The 19,449-nt window shown below is 31.1% G+C and overlaps 1 protein-coding gene across 1 annotated transcript; it reads left to right on the top strand.

Annotated features, from left to right (window-relative positions):
• Positions 1 to 504: 504 nt before the first annotated feature.
• LOC120357780 lies at positions 505 to 7,333 on the top strand. Its single transcript, XM_039449275.1, has 9 exons — positions 505 to 784; positions 3,451 to 3,494; positions 3,666 to 3,759; positions 4,124 to 4,456; positions 4,533 to 4,679; positions 5,054 to 5,089; positions 5,187 to 5,309; positions 5,936 to 6,136; positions 6,910 to 7,333. The coding sequence occupies exons 1-9, from the start codon at positions 505 to 507 to the stop codon at positions 6,951 to 6,953; spliced, it is 1,302 nt and encodes a 433-aa protein (XP_039305209.1). The 3' UTR covers positions 6,954 to 7,333.
• Positions 7,334 to 19,449: the final 12,116 nt, after the last annotated feature.

Raw genomic sequence — 19,449 nt, forward strand, 5'->3', positions numbered from 1 at the left:
GGTATGTGCCCGTAAGTGACTGTAAATGATTGTAAGAAAGTAAGTAAGTGCTCGCGAGCTCCGAAGCTCTTTACTTTTATACCTGATTCTGCCTATGGTTCCTATGGGATTTTAATCCGCAGGTGTACCGTCTCTTATTATTGCCCACACCCTACCTATTAATTGCGCGACAAGTGTTTCGAGTCGGTGGGGTCAATCATCCGCGTTTCAACGCTTGCTTCCGCCCAAAATCGGCACGTGTCAAGGATAGACCAACCGTATTGACTCGACCGGACAATTTTAGCGTATCCGCGCGGTTAAGATAGGCCATCTTTTCGCAATTTTTCGGTTGCTTGGCTGCATCGATTTCGAAAGAAAAGAATTGTTACTCCGCAGGACGTAACAGTACCGTCAGGAGAGAGGTGGGGAAGATAGGCGCGAACGGTTTCTAGATCGAACTGGTCAGGCCCAACTGAAAATGCGCCAGGAGGGAGGGGATTGGAACACAAAGGGAGGACAGACAGGATGGCGTTTAAAGACTGGAGGGGGCCAGGAGCGAAAAACGAACGAGGTGGAAGTGGTGGAAGCTCGTCTACATATTCCACGCTGGGGACAGAAGAAGGGGGAGGAGGTGCATCTTCGAGATCGTGGGATCCAAAGATCGGAAGCTCTAAGGGAGGTTCTTCCTCCTCCTCGAGATCGAGGAACTCGGGGCTCGGAGATCTCCGCAGAAATCCGTCCTCCCCGAAGTCCGGAACCTCGGGGTTTGGAGGTGGAGACAGGGAGATAGGGGAAGATCCTATACGTGAGTTGACTCGAAATAGAGGCGGGTGAATTTACGTGTTCGGAGGGGGTTGACGGTTCCTCTTCGTCGAAAGCGACTGGAGAGTAAGAGGGTTCAGCGAAAGAACTGGTGGGTGTGTTACCGGAAGTTATCGAGATATTGAATTGTTTGTTATGTAAGGTTCCTAATTTAAATAAGTTAGCGATAAACGGTATTGCTTCAGAAGGGAGATTGAGCGACGCAGCAAGCTTTCTTGCTCTCCGGTTTCTGCGATTCTGACGGTGGCGGGCTCCGGCACGAGACTTATTTTTGTGTATTTTGGGTGAAATATGGTTATTCACTAGAACGAAAATAACACAAATGTTTGACCCCCTTTTCTCTCTAATATATGAAAGAGAAAGAAGAAAAAAAAAGAATAAAGAATAAAGATAAAAAAAAGATTTTTAGCTGGGGAAAGGGGATGGGAAGGTAGTTGATTTAGAAAATAGTGTAAGTCTGAATCGAATCGGAGGAGGGCGATTCAAATCCAGAAAGTTTAAATTTCTTTGAATCAAATCGAGCCGTCACTCGATTTAATCCAGAATGGAAATCAAGGTTGAATCGAATCAAACAGAGCTTGATTCGATTCGGAGGGGAAATTGTAATGTGAATATGTATAAATCATCCGTAAGAGAGAAAAGCCCGTCAGGAAAGATAAACTTATGATTGAAACTTACTACTTGTTGGTTAAACTGTTAGAGTAGACTGCTCTGAACTGAACTGTCTGAAGTGAACTGTGTACTGTGCGCTCCGCTAGAAGACGCACCTATTTATACTATTTTTCATCTATGATTCCCTTTGTCCCTTCGAGGGCCGTGTGCACCACTTTATTCATCAATACACCCACGTGCAATATTTATTTTTACGACTTTTTTATGTTCCTCGGTAATTGTTATCCGAGAAAGCGGCAGGTTTGACAATTAAACTCCCGGAAAGCATTAAATGTCAAAATTTTTCGATTTATTGCTATGCGGGTGTCGGGCATCAGAACTCAAAGGGATGCACACGTGCGTCTTCCAGCTCCCTGATTTTACTATCTTGGGTGTTTCCGGTATCGAGCAACGGTGTCACCTCAGATCTCCTTAATTGATGAATTTATAAATACTTAATTTGTGACATCCGGTTATTGCCGTGAGAGTCACCGTATTCTTGGGATCGGGGTGAGATCACCGTCGCTCGCCCGTTAATTAGAATATCCGCTGGTTGCGAAGGAAAGAATCGTTACTCCGCAGGACGTAATAATAGAATAACTTGCTTTTATACAATGATTTCTCGTTAATTAGATTAATTAGAATTAGTATTAAAAACATATCGTTTGTTTGAGACAAACTTTATATTCAAGTGTAATTATCCAAACTACTTTTAATATCAACTTCAATAAATCTTATTTAAAGGTATATTTCGCCGTTATCTCGATGAAACTTTCCCCCAGTGGTTCGGAAGAGGTTCGATAACTCCGTGGCCTGCTCGATCTCCGAATTACAATCCGTGTGATTTTTTTCTTTGGAAAGCAATAAAAGAAAAAATATTTATGCATACCAACATCGAGACAGCTGACGAGATGATGGAATTAGTATTCCACACTATTAAGGGAATTAGTAATGTTCAAGTTCGAAGAGCTACGCAAAATGTACAGAAAAGAGCAAGAACGTGTATCGAAGTAGAAGAAGCACACTTCGAACATTTATTATAATTATAAGGAAATAAATAATTAATTTACGTTGAATTAATAAATTACAATAGCACCGAAACGTTTATTTTAGTTATGCACCTTAGGATTTTAAAGGTTTTTTTTTAAACAAGGTGGAGAGAGGGAGAGAGAGAGAGAGAGAGAGAGAGAGTGTGTGTGTGTTTTTTTTTTATTACAGCGGTTTTGCTGCTCGTCTGTTCTCCAGCCGCATAGTTTGTCAGCTCCGCTCCGCCCGTTTATTGTCCGTCACTGCTTTCTTTCTATAGACGGGCGCTCATTCGCTAACTTCAACATCATAGCATGGAACAGAAGGCTCAGATCAAAAAATGACTCAGGACTTTTCGACTTGGATTCGTGTCCTCTAACTCATGGTATACTCCAGGTCCCTTTGTTTTGTTACACCCTGTATAATGCTAGTATTTTGTTGACATCTTTTAATGCATTAAATTCTGCAATTAAATTTATATTCTTCTCGCTAATCAGATTTGTAGCAACATTTTGCAAGATCTGCTTTCAAGAGATTGATTATTTGGTATTCTTCTTTTCTAAAATATACTTCAGACCTACGAATTTATTCTTCCTAAACAGTACGATATTTTATATAATCTATATTTTGATTGCATTTGTATTGCGTTTGTATAACAATAATATTGTTATTCTTTATTATATTAATTATTATATTTTCTTAAATATTATTTTATTAATATAAAATTATTTTTTACAAAAAGATACGATAAAAAATCTTTTAGCTTAAATGTTTGTATATATAACAATCACTGTATGCAGGTTATTCTCACACTTAACTTAGGAGTAGCTTACTTTGAAATAAGTGAATAAAGAATTAGAAGAAAATTATGAAGAACTGTGATAATTTTATTTAGTCGTCTTTTTAAAATGTAATTATTAATAAAATCCTTGAAATAAATCAAATATATGTAATAGTGTTATCTATTTGAAGTATTTCGGTTGCTATTAAACAGTTGCTATATAGCAGTAGAAGGCGTAAGTTAAATAAGTATGATTTTTGCTTATTTTATCTTATTACTATGTTAAATATTTAATAACAAACTAAAACAAATTAAAATTTGTTTAATTTTTTGTATTTTAATTTTTAATTTAACATAGTTTTAAATCTTTTACAGCCTCCTACATTTGCGTGTGTGGACGTAATAGTCCCATCGATGTCTACGGACAACGCATCAAAAAGAACATAATGTAAAAAGTACGATTTGCAGTCAAGGGCTACCAGAATTGAACATTCCTCCTAGTGAGCCAGTAATCATTGATAAAGTAGTTATATATGACACCAACAATCTTAAATTGAACATCGCAGATGTAAAAATAAAAAGTTTTTGTAATTTCGATATAACTTCTTACAACGTATCTTTTAATAAGCTTCGCTTTGAGTTGGATTTTATACTTAAACATATTATTGTGGATGTTATGTATAATTTTAATGTACAATTACTGGTGCCACTTAGTCATAAAAGACCAATTCAAGCTACTTTTGGTACATAAGATAATTATTCTTACATTAAAATAAGACTTAAGTTTAGTAATATTTACTTCAATATATAATAAAAAATTTATCACTTATTCTTCTTTCATTGAAATTATGTTTTTATTTGCAGATGACGCAATTGTAAAGGTGGATGTTGAATTAAAAGAGGTAACGAAGAATGGCAAAACGGAACTATACGCATCGAGAGTAAAATCGAAGATAGATATAACAAAATACGGTTTTGAATTTAATAACAACGCAGAGGGCTCTCAACAACTACATGAAGTTCTATCCCAAACTATAAATGAAAACTCAAAGGAAATTATTAAGATTTGTTCATTTCAGGCAAAAACGCGTCGAATGAGTCTAATTTTACCAAAATCGGAGGTGGTGGGGGTATTCTACATAATTACCAAAACATTATTTGAAAATGTTACTATAAACACTTACAATAATACAATAGGTAGGGTTGTTTTGCACGAATTAATCATATATTTTTATTGATGATACTATTCTTAATTTTATTTTAATTTTTGCAGAAAATACACCAAAAACAATTTCCACGCTATCCCTACCAAAATGTTCTTACATTAAATCAAAGCAACAATGCGAAGGTAGTTTAACCCAGACATCACAATCGCAAATGAATAAGCGTGCTACATTCTCATCCAACTACGAAAAGACTTGTAAGTTTATGTAAAGGCTTTTTTACCTGTGTTGCCAGGTGATTGAGAAATTGACCAGTAGGTATCACGTTTAAAAAGCGGTTGATTTGAAATTTAAAGCGGTAGATTATAAATTTCAGAAGTTTTATGTAATACATAAAACTTATATTTAGAAAAAGTTATTATAATTATAAATAATACGATGAAAAAACGGTAGACCTAGCAACACTGCTTTCTACAGTAAGCTATTAGTCAGTATTATAAGTCACAAGCAATAAGAATTGATAAATTACAGTCAAATATTCTCTTTAAATTTGACTGCGATTGGTCTTTTTTTTTCTAATTATAACAATCATTATTGCTATCAATTGTGTATAATTTTGTTTGTTTTGCAGTAGACTCTACTCCGAAACGGATCAATGATTTGAACGGTATGAAAAATTATTTGACTTGAGTCAAATAATACAGCATATGTGTATATATATTCACTTGGAAATCCTATTTGTAACTTTATTTAAATTTTTGTAGAAAAGCAACACAAGTCTAAAAAATTGTCCGGCATCTCGTCAGCTAATTTTGGGAAAACCAAGCCTGCAATGATGGAGCGTCATCAAGAATGGCACGATGAATGTTACCTATCTGACATACAAGGTATACATACACAATATCAACAATTTAAATATAAATGTGTATAATGTTAATATTAAAATGTAAAACGTTATTACAATTTCTTAAAATCATAGTTTCTTAAAAAAATAATAAATTTATTTCTAAGTTTTATTAATCTAGTATACAGTAATGCTTCATAAGTGCTGCATAAAAGCTATTATCACGAAATCTTATTTATTCTTTAATGCAAGTAAAAGTCATGATTTAATAATAATAAAAAATGATTTTAATAAGTAAAACACTGTTATGAAACAAAGATTCGCAAACATAGTTCAACATAATACATATTTTTTATTATATATATTTTTATTTTTATATATATATATATATATATATGTATATTTGATTTTCAGAATTACCTGTTCACTGCAGTTAGATAAAGAAAATCAAACGAGGAATCATAACAACTGTTGTGGTAAATATATAACTTCCTACAGAGATACATTATTAATTTGTTAATAGTTTTTGTTTTTTTAATGTTTTTATATTACTTATATCTTTATATTGTATTAATATTTTATGATTATTTTATACAGTCATTTTATTAACAGTCACTTTATTAAAATATTAACAATTTTAATTCTTACAATTTTGTAATATCGTCACAGGCGAATGCAGAGATTATGTCCAAAAGGAATTCAAAAAATTGTCACGACAATTGTATAAAATCGAAGCGCTGCTAAAAGAGCCAAATGCAGGACGAGGTTGTAGGACAAGAATTATTACCGTCGTTCCCGTTAATAACGCTTCAGCAATTCTTCGAATGCGACAATCAATTGAAAGTGGATGCGAACATGAGAAAACAATTCGTAAGTCTATTCATATTATAATATTTATAAAATATTGTTTTTAATATTGATAATTGTACTGCTTGTTAAGTTGCTGTTCTAATTTCCCAGAAATTAACTCGCTTTTTTATAATTTTATAAATTTTGTCACATTTATTATATATTATCAAAAACTTTTTATTACTTGTATGTATTAAATTTGATAATTTTATATTCAATATTTGAAAAAAATTTCATATAAAAATATAATAAAATACAAATAAATATTTCAAAGTCGCAAAATTGAATAAAATTGATTTCAAAAATGTATGGTTGGTGAATACTAAATTAATACTATTAGTTGTCTGAATATGTTTAAAAACACGTGTATTTTATTTTCGCACTAACATGTTTTTTTTCAATCATAACATTCTATTCGTGTACATTTTTGTAATTATATTACAGGAACACATGATATGTCGAATCGGAGGTTCGACAGGTAAACAATTTATTAGAAACATTTTATCACATATAATGTGTAATGAAATAGACCCAAATATCATGGACAGGCCAAAAGAGTGGTGTACGTTTTAAATCCACATCCTTGTCCAAACTAATAATCGGTAACATTTATTCCATTATTTCTACTTTCCTATAACAAGATTTCCTATTTCAAAATTAACTTTCCAGTACTGACAACATTATTTCATCTCTTTTTAACATTAGAGTTCCGATAGAGATCAAACAACGTTTTCAGTATTGATTACAGTTAATTTCGGAACATAGCTTTATAATTTTATTTATATGTATTTCAGATTCTGTGATGAAATGGTCACCAGCGTCACCCGTGCAGAACTAGAAGCTGCCATGCAAGAACGGCTCCGTCGCTCAGGTGACAGGATCAGAAGTACGATTAATAATAATAAAATGTTTATTAATCAGTAAAACAAAGTTATTTTACTGATTAATACACATTTACTGGAAGTCTTCCATGAGAAACTTTGCGAAACATGTTTTGTATCAACATCGTGTCTTGTCGTTTCAAAAAGGAATGGAACCGTTGACATTACTTATGATTACGTGACGCGGCACTGGTTTTTAGAATGTCAAGGAAATCCAGTGATAGTCTTAATTTGTAACATCTATGCTGTAGGTTGATCTTACGGATATACAGGATGTCCATTGTATAAAATGTATAAAAAAACAGACCAATGTATAAAAATTATTACGATGAAGTAGAAGGGATCGAGATAAATCAAAAAGTCTAATAACAGTTTACGATATTTGCAATAATTTTTGTGTAATAAAATATTAAAGACAGCCGAATAAGAGCGCGCGGAGAGGCAAACGGTTGGTCGCCTGAGCCGTAAGACCGCCCGTCTCGACGCGGTACGGTGCCAAGCTATCTTTTCCCTTGCCGCGCGCCACTTACCGACGCCAACAATCGGGCCGTAGTGGGCGGTCCTACAGCTCAGACGAGCGACCGCTTGTCTCTCCGCGCACTCTTATTCGGCTGACCTTAATATTTTATTACTCAAAAATTATTGTAAATATCGCAAAATGATATTATACTTTTTCATTTATCTCGATCCTTTCTACCTCATCATGATAATTTTTATACATTGGTCTGGGACACCTGTATAACAATTTCTAAACGATGATTGATTCGTAATTATCTTGTTTGTACGCGCATAAATATCGATAATAATGCCTAACAATTAGTCAAAAAATCAATATATCCGATCGTTAGTTTATATACGCAAATAAAAGGTTTTATATCATACAAGCAATACTTTGAAAAATTTATCTTATATCTTTGTCATATGCTCAACGTTATGATATAGATATTTTGATATGTATTTTTTTAAATTCAGAGTGATTTATATGTTTCAAATCGAACTTTATGTAAGGCAGTAGAAAAATAACAAATTTTACTAACAAAGTTACAATGAAAGAAAACTTGGAAAAGTTAATATCCGGTTTATGATCTTCCTGCAGTATATGCCTAAATATACGAAGACTTGTCAAAGATGTCATTCTTATTTAAGTCGTATAACTGAAGCTAGTCCATCATACAAACTATTTAAATATCATTGGCGTATTAAACCATTTTATGTTATGCGATCATCTTGCAGAAATAGCCATTGACGTAATAGAAAGAAGTATATGAGTATTATCCAAAAGGATCAAAGTAAATGTCACGACGTCAAATTTTGTTTTAGATAATCGTAATGTCCGTACGATGATACTCTCACATACACACATGCGCGTATTTGTATGCTTTTAAATTTTCATACTTTTAGTTTATAATAATTTTGTTTTATGTATTGGCTTTCAAAATACATGTATGAAGTAGTCATTGCATTTTTTATATGAATAAAAGAAGTGTGTGATGTGATAACGATTGATTCGTAAAACTCATTGCTAATAAAAAGATGTAATGGTTAACTTGATCTAATTAAAAAGGAAACTTGGCATTCATATGCATGATTATGCTGGAATATGTGATATATGTAATGCTATATGTTTGGTAAAAAATAAGAGAGAGAAGTTTAAACGCAAGATAATAATTTTATTACGAGTACAAAGATAGAAAAAAAGTTATTTTCATATTAAGATTGTTTTATTTAAATAAGAGGAATATTTATTTCATTATTTAGCATTAAGAAAGTTATGAATGTGGATACAGTTTTTGTTTTATGTGACATCCATGAATATAGAATAGTTAAAAGTTTTTATTATTAAAATTGTTATTATTATTATTCTTAACAAATGCATTTGTATATAATATTAAGCAATATAATATTGTATACATTGAGTTATTGCGACATACATATACACACAAAGTTAAACAAATGCGCACAATGCACATACACAGATATAAACATTTGCATTCGCTTTATATATTATAACAATTTTCTTTTTTTTTAAATAAAACGAATCAAACAAGTGAAAAATGTATTATAACATATTTTCCCGATTTCAATATTCCTTCCTTTACAACTGCATAGAATGTCTGTATGATGGCTAACTATAGTCGACTTACTCGTATAGTTGTCTCCAAATGTATGACTTAAAGACGTCTTTAAAATCGACTTATAGTTGTCGATTAAAGTGGGACATTGTATGACTTATAGACGTCTTTAAGTCGACTAAAGTCGACTTACGGACGTCCATTTTCCAGACGTCTAGCAGTCATGGCCGACTTATAGTCGACTTAAGGTCGACTTTGCGCTGTTAGGGACACGACTAATAGATTCATATTTTTTAATACAAAGAATACATATTTGACTTTATATTTGATTTTATTTTAAATATACAGTAAACTTTGTTACCAAAACATATTAAAAATATATAGATAAATGAGTAATTTTATAGATAAATAAAAATGAATTTATATAAAAACTTATACTTATGATACTTATACTGATAAATAAAAACTTATACTTTTTAAAGTGTTATTATTACTTACAAAAATTATATACATATACTTAAAGATAATGATTGACTCGCAGTTTACTTATTCACGTCAAACAATATTTATTGACTACGTTTACACGTTACATCGTTACAGATTTAATAACATCCATAGTTATAAATCTGGCCAATTATAAGTATTTCTTTCAAGAATGGAATAACTATTATGAGTGGCCAATTTTACAACTATACTATATTAAACCCGATTAATAACATCGTGTAAACGTCATTGTCACAGTTTTTATGGCACATCATGATATTGTCCACGTCGTATGTATTCGTATTGCCACGAAACCTCACCAGCCGGAGTTAAAAAGTACAACGAAAGAGCATCTCGCATTTCATATGCAGCTTCTCTAGCAGCTCGATGTGCACCATTTGTCATGTCTCTTAAATTATTGATTATTTCTAATTCGTTTCTCCTTTCGCCTTCAATTACGTTTCCTTCGGTAGTTTCTTGATCCACGTATTGGCTTGAGCAATATCTTTGATAAGATCATTTTCTCGTCATTTTTGCTTTTTAAAAAATTATGTAAACACATTGCTGCTATAACGAATTTATCAACAACATCTGGGCCTGCACATATCGGCTTACGAAATATCTTCCATCTAGACACGAGGATTCCAAAAGTATTTTCAATTGTTCTTCTAGCACGCGATAAACGATAATTAAATATCTTTTTCTGTTCACTCAAATGCCTTCCTGAGTAAGGTCGCATCATGTTTATCGTCATTTTGAAAGCTTCGTCGCCAATGAAATATAAAGATGTTTCCTTTTCAGAACCAGGTAAACATACTTTTCCTTTTGGAAAATTCAAACTACCTTCATATAGAGCCTTACCAAAAGCTGATCTAGGCAGGATTCCTCCATCACTTTCACTACCGTATGCGCCAACATCGAACAGAGTGAATTTATATTTGCTATCGCAAGCAGCCATTAGAACAATACTAAATGTTTTTTTGTAATTAAAGTACATAGATCCAGAATTTGGTGGTGCTTATATAGTTATGTGTTTACCATCTCTTGCACCGATACAGTTTGGTAAATTCCATTCAGTTAAAAAATCTTTACTGATTTGTTTCCATTCATCTTCTGAAGGAGCTTTCATATATATTGGCAATAAAACCTGGGCTAACACTGCACATGTTTCCTTTATAATGTTATGAGCAGTAGATCTCATACTCTGTAAGCAAGAGCTACTGACAATAATTGATCACCAGTTGCCAAATATCTATAATAAAAAATATTGAAATTAAAAGAACAAAATTAATAAATTTATTATTATACTTTAACTAATTATACAAATATAATAAATCTATAAAATGTTAAAGTAGAATCTACATTTTATATACAATTTTGCAAAAATATCTATATTTTAACATGTTAAAATAGTATTTACAAACATATTTATAAAATAATAAAATAGTTTCTAACACAACTGTGCTTTACTTTAATGTTATCGCAAGTCGCTGTTCTGGGCATATCGATTTTCTCATACTCCTTTTTTGCAAATAAGATTCAACCATTTGTAGAAGCTCGTAAAATGTGTTTACATCCATTCTTGTATATCGAAAGAAAAGATCGGCGTCTTCCTTCAACTCCATAAAAAGAGTTGTGAAATTACCATATTCTTATATTTATGGGTCGCACCCACTATCTCCTATTAATCCAAGTCTTAGTTTTTCTCTTTTTCCACATAGTGTACAATCCTAATACAGCTACATGTGTAACAGTAAGAAATACCAATAAATCATCCGTAAAATGATCATCCATTGCAAGAAAATCTAAAAAAAAGCAATATTAATTATTATCATACCTTTAATTAAATTAAATTAAAATTAATGGCTTAAATATTGAGTTACGTTAAAAGTTACATGAATAAAAAACTAATGTAATTAAAAGTTGCGTTAAGATTTTAATTAACCTGATAATTTAATTTAAAAAATTAATTTTTAAAAGCATTTTTTATATTAAATTAAAAATTTGTGAATTTTTAAAGTTAGATTATTCAATTATAATATGGAACATCAAACAAATTTCATTAAGTTATATAAATTTATATTTATAAATAACTAAAGTTATATAAAATAACAAAAAATATTGGTTTTTATGTGGAAGCATATTTTTTCTTTTATAATTTTTTTTTACATAGATAAATTTTTAACTTAGAAAAAAGTTAATGATTAAAGTTTGTGTTTCAAAAATATCCAGTTCAAGATAAAAATTAAATTATTTAAAATTAACTTAGTTAAGTTAAAAGTTAATTTTTTAACTTTATTATTTAACTTTTAACTTTTTAACTAGTTACTCCAATATTATTACAAAGAATGTAAGGAATAAAAAATATATACTTAATAAGTACCAAATAAATACTTACTTTTTGAATTCCTGTATTGTATCATATGTTTAAATAAAAAAGTAAATAAAATAGATAAATTCACAATTTTTATCAAACAAACAGTACGTTCTTGACTATTGTATATACAATACATATAACATATAGGTTAGAGAATTTAACGCGCTGACTTTTGATTGGACAGTTCTTGTCGCTATCGCCGTCATTGTGAATTGACGGGAATAATTTTTTATTCTCTATTCCTCTTGTTTGTGCTTTTCATTGTGCATTTAGCTTTACAGTCAGTGTTGCGCTTAGATAACTTCAAATTAACTAGATAAAGATAAGATAAATTACATTTAAAGTTATCTTAGATAAGTAAAAATGATTTAAATTTAATTTATCTAGATAAAAAATAAATTTATACATTATTTTATCTAGATAATTTTAAGATAATTTAACTGTTAAGGAAGGACACAGGATACAAAAAAATTTTTATAAAACTTTTATTTATTGGTTGAACATTGAACATTTATTGATTAAAATAATTAATAAATGAAAAGGAAATTATAAATCATTATTTCTTAGAAATAATAGTTTTTAAAATAATTTGTCCGATAATCGATTTCTACGAGGTACAACTACCTGCTGTCAGCAACTGAAGAGGCGCTTTACTGCTGCCGATAATGGCAATGATATACAATCTTAGCCATTTGGGTTAAGATTGTATCATCTGTTTTGTTTAAAAAAAAATCAAAGATTGGAATAGAAAGGGAAGACTCTTGAATAGAAATTTATAGATACTACACTTGAATATTATTTATTAAATGTAGTATATCAGTTATTTCAAAAATCTATGTATTCAGTATATAATTGATGCAGTTTAAAGATACATTTATTTGAAAAAAAATCAAACTCACTAAGTTGAATATTATTATATATTTTTTTAAGTACATACTACTTAGGTTATAAGATTGTTTCGTCAATTTCTATGTTTTCGTCTGCTAAACTAAAACATAATAATACGGATCAATGTTAGACATAATTTCAATTTTCAAAGCATGGAAAAATGTATTTTAAATTGTACAATCGTATATAATTCATACTTATCGTTCTTGACGTTCTTGTCCAAAGATTTCTTGGCTAACAGAAATAATGCTTCTTTTACATAGACTGGAATCTTCCAATCATACAAATGTCTTTTCTGATATAAAAATATGTCTTTTGTAATATTGCAACTTGAGGACAGTAGTTTTCTAAAGCGATTGAAGGTTTTAAGTATAATTCTCTGTGTAAAATCTTAGATTTTTAATCTGCCTGGTTAAGCAGTTACAAGAAGAAGAATTTTTAAGATTTGTCATTGTTCATATATTTTTATCTTTTTTGGGGATGGAAAGCAGGGGGTTAACGAAGTATAATTAGTCCTGTTTCCTATAGAAAAAAATTTGCTCTTTTACGTGGTAATGTCAAATTTTATATAACTCTTCATTATCATTCTCGTTCAGCTTTCGAAATGTTCAAAACCGCAGCGTAACCAAGGGTCATTACCAATTTTTATCCTTAATAACTCAAAATGAAGTACAACGTGTCTACTTTAACTGTGCAAAGTCGCGTTATGAGAGGCCTAGCCGTTTTCGAGATATAACTTAAAAAAGAAAACAATGTTGAGCGATACGTGTGTGTAATTCGCGGCACCGCGCCGGCGAGTTTCAAGAATTCTAAGCTTGGTATATCAACAATTTCGCATCACCGCGAATACAGACACGTATCGCTCTACAATGTTTTCTTTTATAACGCGACTTTAAAAACCCAAGATTTTACACAGAGAATTATACACTTAAAACCTTCAATCTGGGTATGTTTGACTAAAATCTGAAATATTTTTCAAAATGGGTGGCGGACTTACTCATGTATTAGGTTATTGAATACGCCCTCTTTCTTGAAACGTCAGCTTATCAGGGTTGCAGCCGGATCAACCACTGCAAAGTACTGGAACGGTTTTTTTTAAGCCTAATATCCAAAAGCTCTCTCTGATCTTCTGTATTTTGTAAAAAAACGTTAAGCTTTAACTCTGCTTCAAGGATCTACTTTTCTGTCTGCGTACGCGCGCCTCTCTTGATGCGCCAACTCCGTCCCTTTATCACGATTGGCCAGCTGGCCTTACACGGAATGCCCTATATATGCATTGTATGTCAATGAGAACAAAGATGCAATTACGCTAATAATGCGTCCAGTCATCACTGACGTCGATAATTGCCTGGCATCTTCAAGGCATGCTTTTGATCAAATTGACGGCATAAGACTGGCATTGGTGTCTTCCTGCAGAATCCAGTCCTCATTTTTGTCGGTAAACTAACGTTTGGCAAACGGCAGTAAGGCTCTTTTGTAGATTTTCAGCACTTTCTCGGCATTTAGGTTGTAGGTAAACAGGTGCAAGGTGCCTCTGCACTGAGAAGCAGCCCCAAAGATGCACCTTTACACTATGTTTAACGGTCCATTGAATAAGTTTATTGGTGGAAGTTGAACAAGCTTTCGTGAGAATACAACGTGCCCATATAGAACATTTGTCGATAAAAATTACGTTGCTTCATTTTCGGACCTTTCAGGTAGATGCAAAGGAACATAGCCTCGTAGCGTGACGCGTATTTGGCACTCAAGGCACTTACCGTGTTTCTCTTATAAAAGATCAATGGCAACTCAGTCTTTGTTGATAATGCATGAAGGACAAAGTTTTATCAACTTTTGAAAGATTTAGAGCGATATCTTTTACCGATTGAGAATAAGACCTGTCACGCTCTTAGTTGACTGACTGTAATTCAGCCGCAATTAGTTGCGCGTCATGTATCGCCACCTCGTTTTTATAATAATGCTGTCTATATGATAATTGGATTTCAACACATTTTTAAACGCTCCGAAGCGTGATAATTAGGTAAGTGAGGACTACCCCGACAAACTGAAAAACAAATTTATTTTATTTTATTGTTCTGAAAACTTGTATTATGTACATTGCAATTTGAAAGGAGTTTCTCTTCTACGAAAATTGTAATGAAGTAATTAAATTATATACTCACCCAACCGTACGAAGAATTGTTTATTTCGAAAAAATTGCACGCCGTAAATGTTAGTCGCATCTGTTGCAGTTGAATCGAAAAATCATTGACCTCTTTTGTGACACACTCTCGGTCCAGATTTCTGCGCAAAAAATTTTCCAAGACATACGTATTGTGACTGCTGCCACAATAAGAATTTTGCCCTCCGTTCAAATCTTCCTGTGAAAATTGCACTTCTAGATTCGATTGATTACTCGCCTCGTGCTCATCAAGATTCACAGGTTTGTAATTCAATATAATTTTGTGCATGATTCTCCCGGTACTATTGGATTCTTCACACGCAAGTGTGCAAATCCAACAAATCAGGCAGAAATGCATGGAATATACAATATAAGACATGATGTAGCTAATCTAGCCAGTGGATAAAGCTTATGGCATGGAAAAGAATAGTGTTGATATAGCCACGGCGAAGCAATTCCCGAAGCAGATGAGGAGATGAAGACCGTGAATATCGTTTACCATGCTGACGAGGTCACAAATATCTGCAAAACAGAATTTACAATTCGACTATAATATCAACGCAATTTTTTCATAGATAGTGTTAAATTATATTTTGAGTTATATAAATCTACATTACTGGGTTATATAATATTCGCAAAAACTTACTGGCATGCAATTCTCTGATGCGTCTAATCTTGAATGCGATCCATTGCACATTGGATAACTTATCCAACTGGTTAACCAATTTATTGAATGTTTGAAGTCTGCTATATAACACATAGACTACAACGTTGAAGACGAAGCTGTTGATCAACGACCGCGCTAATATGTAGTTAATCATGTCAAATATAAAATCTTTGTTTACTGGATATTAATTAAGGTACAAATATAGAACTCGAATAATCGGCATCAAAGGACAGAAAGTGAACGTCATGAAAACTGCTAGCGCTTCGACAATTTTTATAGACCGATCATTCATGGATATTTCTTCCCTGATCTTCTGATCGAGTTCTTTCAATCTATCCATCAGTTCCAGCCACTTGTTGTAATGTCTGATTCCGTGATAAATATAATAAAAGGTTGATGTTACATATCATCCTGTTTAGATGATATAAGTATAGAAAATATATGATTGTCCTGATTGGATGAATAAAAGAATAACGCATGAAGAAATATTGTACTTCGCATATCGTGATATAGGAACACACAGCCATGTGAATTATATGTATAATTATTGTTAAAGCTTTGGGACACTTTTGCGGATGTGCTGCACTGAGCCTAGGAGCCAAGAGGTGTACATTATTGGATTTAAAATACGCTCTATTGACGATGAGTTGTCTTTCACTTGCACATGTACTTGCTCCTGCTCTTTTTTGCCTCTTATTATCTTGCTGGTCGACTCTTATAATTTTGTAAACGACAGTATCATTGGTGATTACGTATTAAATACTTTGTGATACAAAGTATTTTATAGAAAGAATAGTAAATCTTATCTAGAAACAAAACACTCTGAGAAGCGTACGCGTCGTGAATTTTCCCTGATGCTTCGTGGACAACATAGAACGTTCTATTTGTGTAACGTATCTTACATGCCATTTATAGTATAAGGTTATCACGATATTAGCAAATTAAATGCATTTAAATTATTAAAGCAAAATGTTATGATATTTGATCGATTTAATCGCATTTTAATACTTAATTAATAAAGCAGTTAGTCAATATTAGAACGCGAAATAAACAATGCAAGATAATGATCAAATTTAAAATATTACAAAAGTAAAATTATTTTTTCGTAAGTGGATAAATGTATTGGAATACGATATTATTAAAATATTAGAATTTTATATTGCTATAATTTAAATATTTATGTAAATTATTTTACACCTTATACCTATTAATATATTGTCAATTAAATAAATTTTGTACTCCTGAGAAGAAATGACTATCTTTTCGTGCTTTTCGTTGAACAGCAATATCTACGTAGTACGTTAACAGAAAATAAATTTAATAAAAAAAAGGAATACAAATTGTAATCTTTTTACAGTTAATATTTAAATATTACTTTCTGAATGGTGTTAAAATTATTTTATTTATTTGAATATAACGTTGTCTAAACATAAAATTTTGTCTTATACATATTTACGGAGTCAAAAATATTCCTGGCTGAAAAAATTTCAAATTTTGTTAAATAAAAAGACTCAAAAGGAGATACTGTAATACAGATATACTAAGGTAACAGTACATACTATATATGGTTTATCTAAGCATTGCGAATTATTCTAATTTCTTTACTGATTCTAAAATTAAAAACTTGTGGCCAAATTCAAAATAGGGAACATTTTTAGACATTATTTTAAAATGTGGAACAATTTTAAATATTTACGTGAAGATTTTTACGAAAAGTTTCATTTAAGATGTACTGAGTACATACGTATTCAACATGGACTAATTATGTTTTCTTCTTTTTCACAAACGATGTTAGAAGAATGGATAATAAAGTGATCCAATTATTACACTTATATAATTTTATTAACAGATGATATTTTTAATGACATATTAACATATAAGATTACACGAAGGGGGTAATTACCTAAATTATCTAACTGATTACATAACTTCATTTGATTTTGCATGATTTTATCTGTTTTCGAATGATTTCATCTAATTATACAGTGACTTTTCATGATTGCATATGTAATTATCAGATTTCTTGTGAAAAGAATGATTTTATTTGACTAGAAACACCATTATTGATTGCAAATTTCTACTGACTACTTCCAGGAAATAAATTTACTTGAAACAAGGAGCATGTCTCGTAAAGTGAATAGTTCAGCATTTGACAAAAGATTGTTCCCGTTACAAATGCGCTATCCAAAGCGCTTTACTAGGTCTTCATCAGTTTTAATGGAAAAGTGTCAATTCCGTCGACACTGTGATAAAGATGCCACTACGGATTTGGCAAACTGTTGGTGACTTGAATAGTGCGTTATGTACTGACTCGGCTAGATAATTTTGTCGGTGACTAGTTCAAATGTATCGTGAAATCGTTGATCAAAACAAAGCACACGATCGAGCGAGATATCGTTTCAGTAACAATACAACGAATTTGACACGTTTAGAGAATTCGTCAGTTTCTCTCGAGACAGCCGTCGAACCACACGTATATTATATTTATAACGCTACATGGTAGAATGTATAGAATGTAAATTGAAGTAAGTTGTTATCAGTACAAAATTACCTTTTCAAAAAAAGGTAAAAAAAAGCGCCTATGTGTGTTGCGCGCAACTTATTTTGAAATTGTGTAATCTAATAAAAATGATATACGTTTATTAAAAAAAAAAATGTGTGAAATCTTTTAAAGTGCGCCTATTATAAAAAGAATATACTTTTTTTTATGAGAAAATTTTATTAAAATAAAAATTTTTTTATGTACAAAAACATGGCGCTGCTAGATAGAAAAAGCAGAAAAGACATAAGAAAGAATGCAATAAATGTAACACTTGTAAGATATGCGTTATAAAAGAAATTTGCGAAATAAGTTTTAGTTTCTTTAACATTTAAGTAATTCTTATCGTAAGTTAAACTTAAGATACGACTTGAATTTTATTAAAAAAAATAAAGATTCTGTTAAAATATAAATTATTTAGGTTAAATTAGATTACAAAATTTTAATATATTATTTATTTTCAATTAAATACCACTTGGTTTGGAAGATTTTCAATGACAATACAGAGATAGTAGCAATTAGGTTTTGTACAGAAATTATTCAATTCTTCTCATTGCTTTTCCTATCTAGCAGCGCCATGTTTTTGTACATAAAAAAATTTTTATTTTAATAAAATTTTCTCATAAAAAAAAGTATATTCTTTTTATAATAGGCGCACTTTAAAAGATTTCACACATTTTTTTTTTTTAATAAACGTATATCATTTTTATTAGATTACACAATTTCAAAATAAGTTGCGCGCAACACACATAGGCGCTGTTTTTTACCTTTTTTTGAAAAGGTAATTTTGTACTGATATCACGCGTTTTGTAGTGTTAAGCAATATGTAATTTTTTTTTTTTTCTGTAATAAGACATGATTTACACTATTACTTAAGTTTTATGGAATCAAATACATACCAATTGGGTTAAAATAGGAAAATTTTTCAATGAAAATATAAAGTACAAAGTAGTACTACTTGGATTTTGTAGAATTAAATTAGCATAAAAAATTTTTTCTGTTAAAATACAAAAATAATATCACTTGGGTTTAGAAGAAAAATAAAGATAAAGTGCACGCACACGCATATTTGGTGCCTTTCTTTACCTTTTTTTGAAAAGGTAATTTTATACTGATATCATGCGTTTTGCAGTGTTAAGCAATGTGTATTTTTTTGTAATAAAAGACATGATTTCAACTTGGCAAAATTGTAAGGAAAAAAAATGGAATAAAATGTAATATTGCAATTCACAAAGGTATATTAAAGTTCAAGATATTACGACATGG

The sequence above is a fragment of the Solenopsis invicta genome, chromosome 5, assembly GCF_016802725.1.
Source record: "Solenopsis invicta isolate M01_SB chromosome 5, UNIL_Sinv_3.0, whole genome shotgun sequence".
Taxonomy (NCBI): Eukaryota; Metazoa; Arthropoda; class Insecta; order Hymenoptera; family Formicidae; genus Solenopsis; species Solenopsis invicta.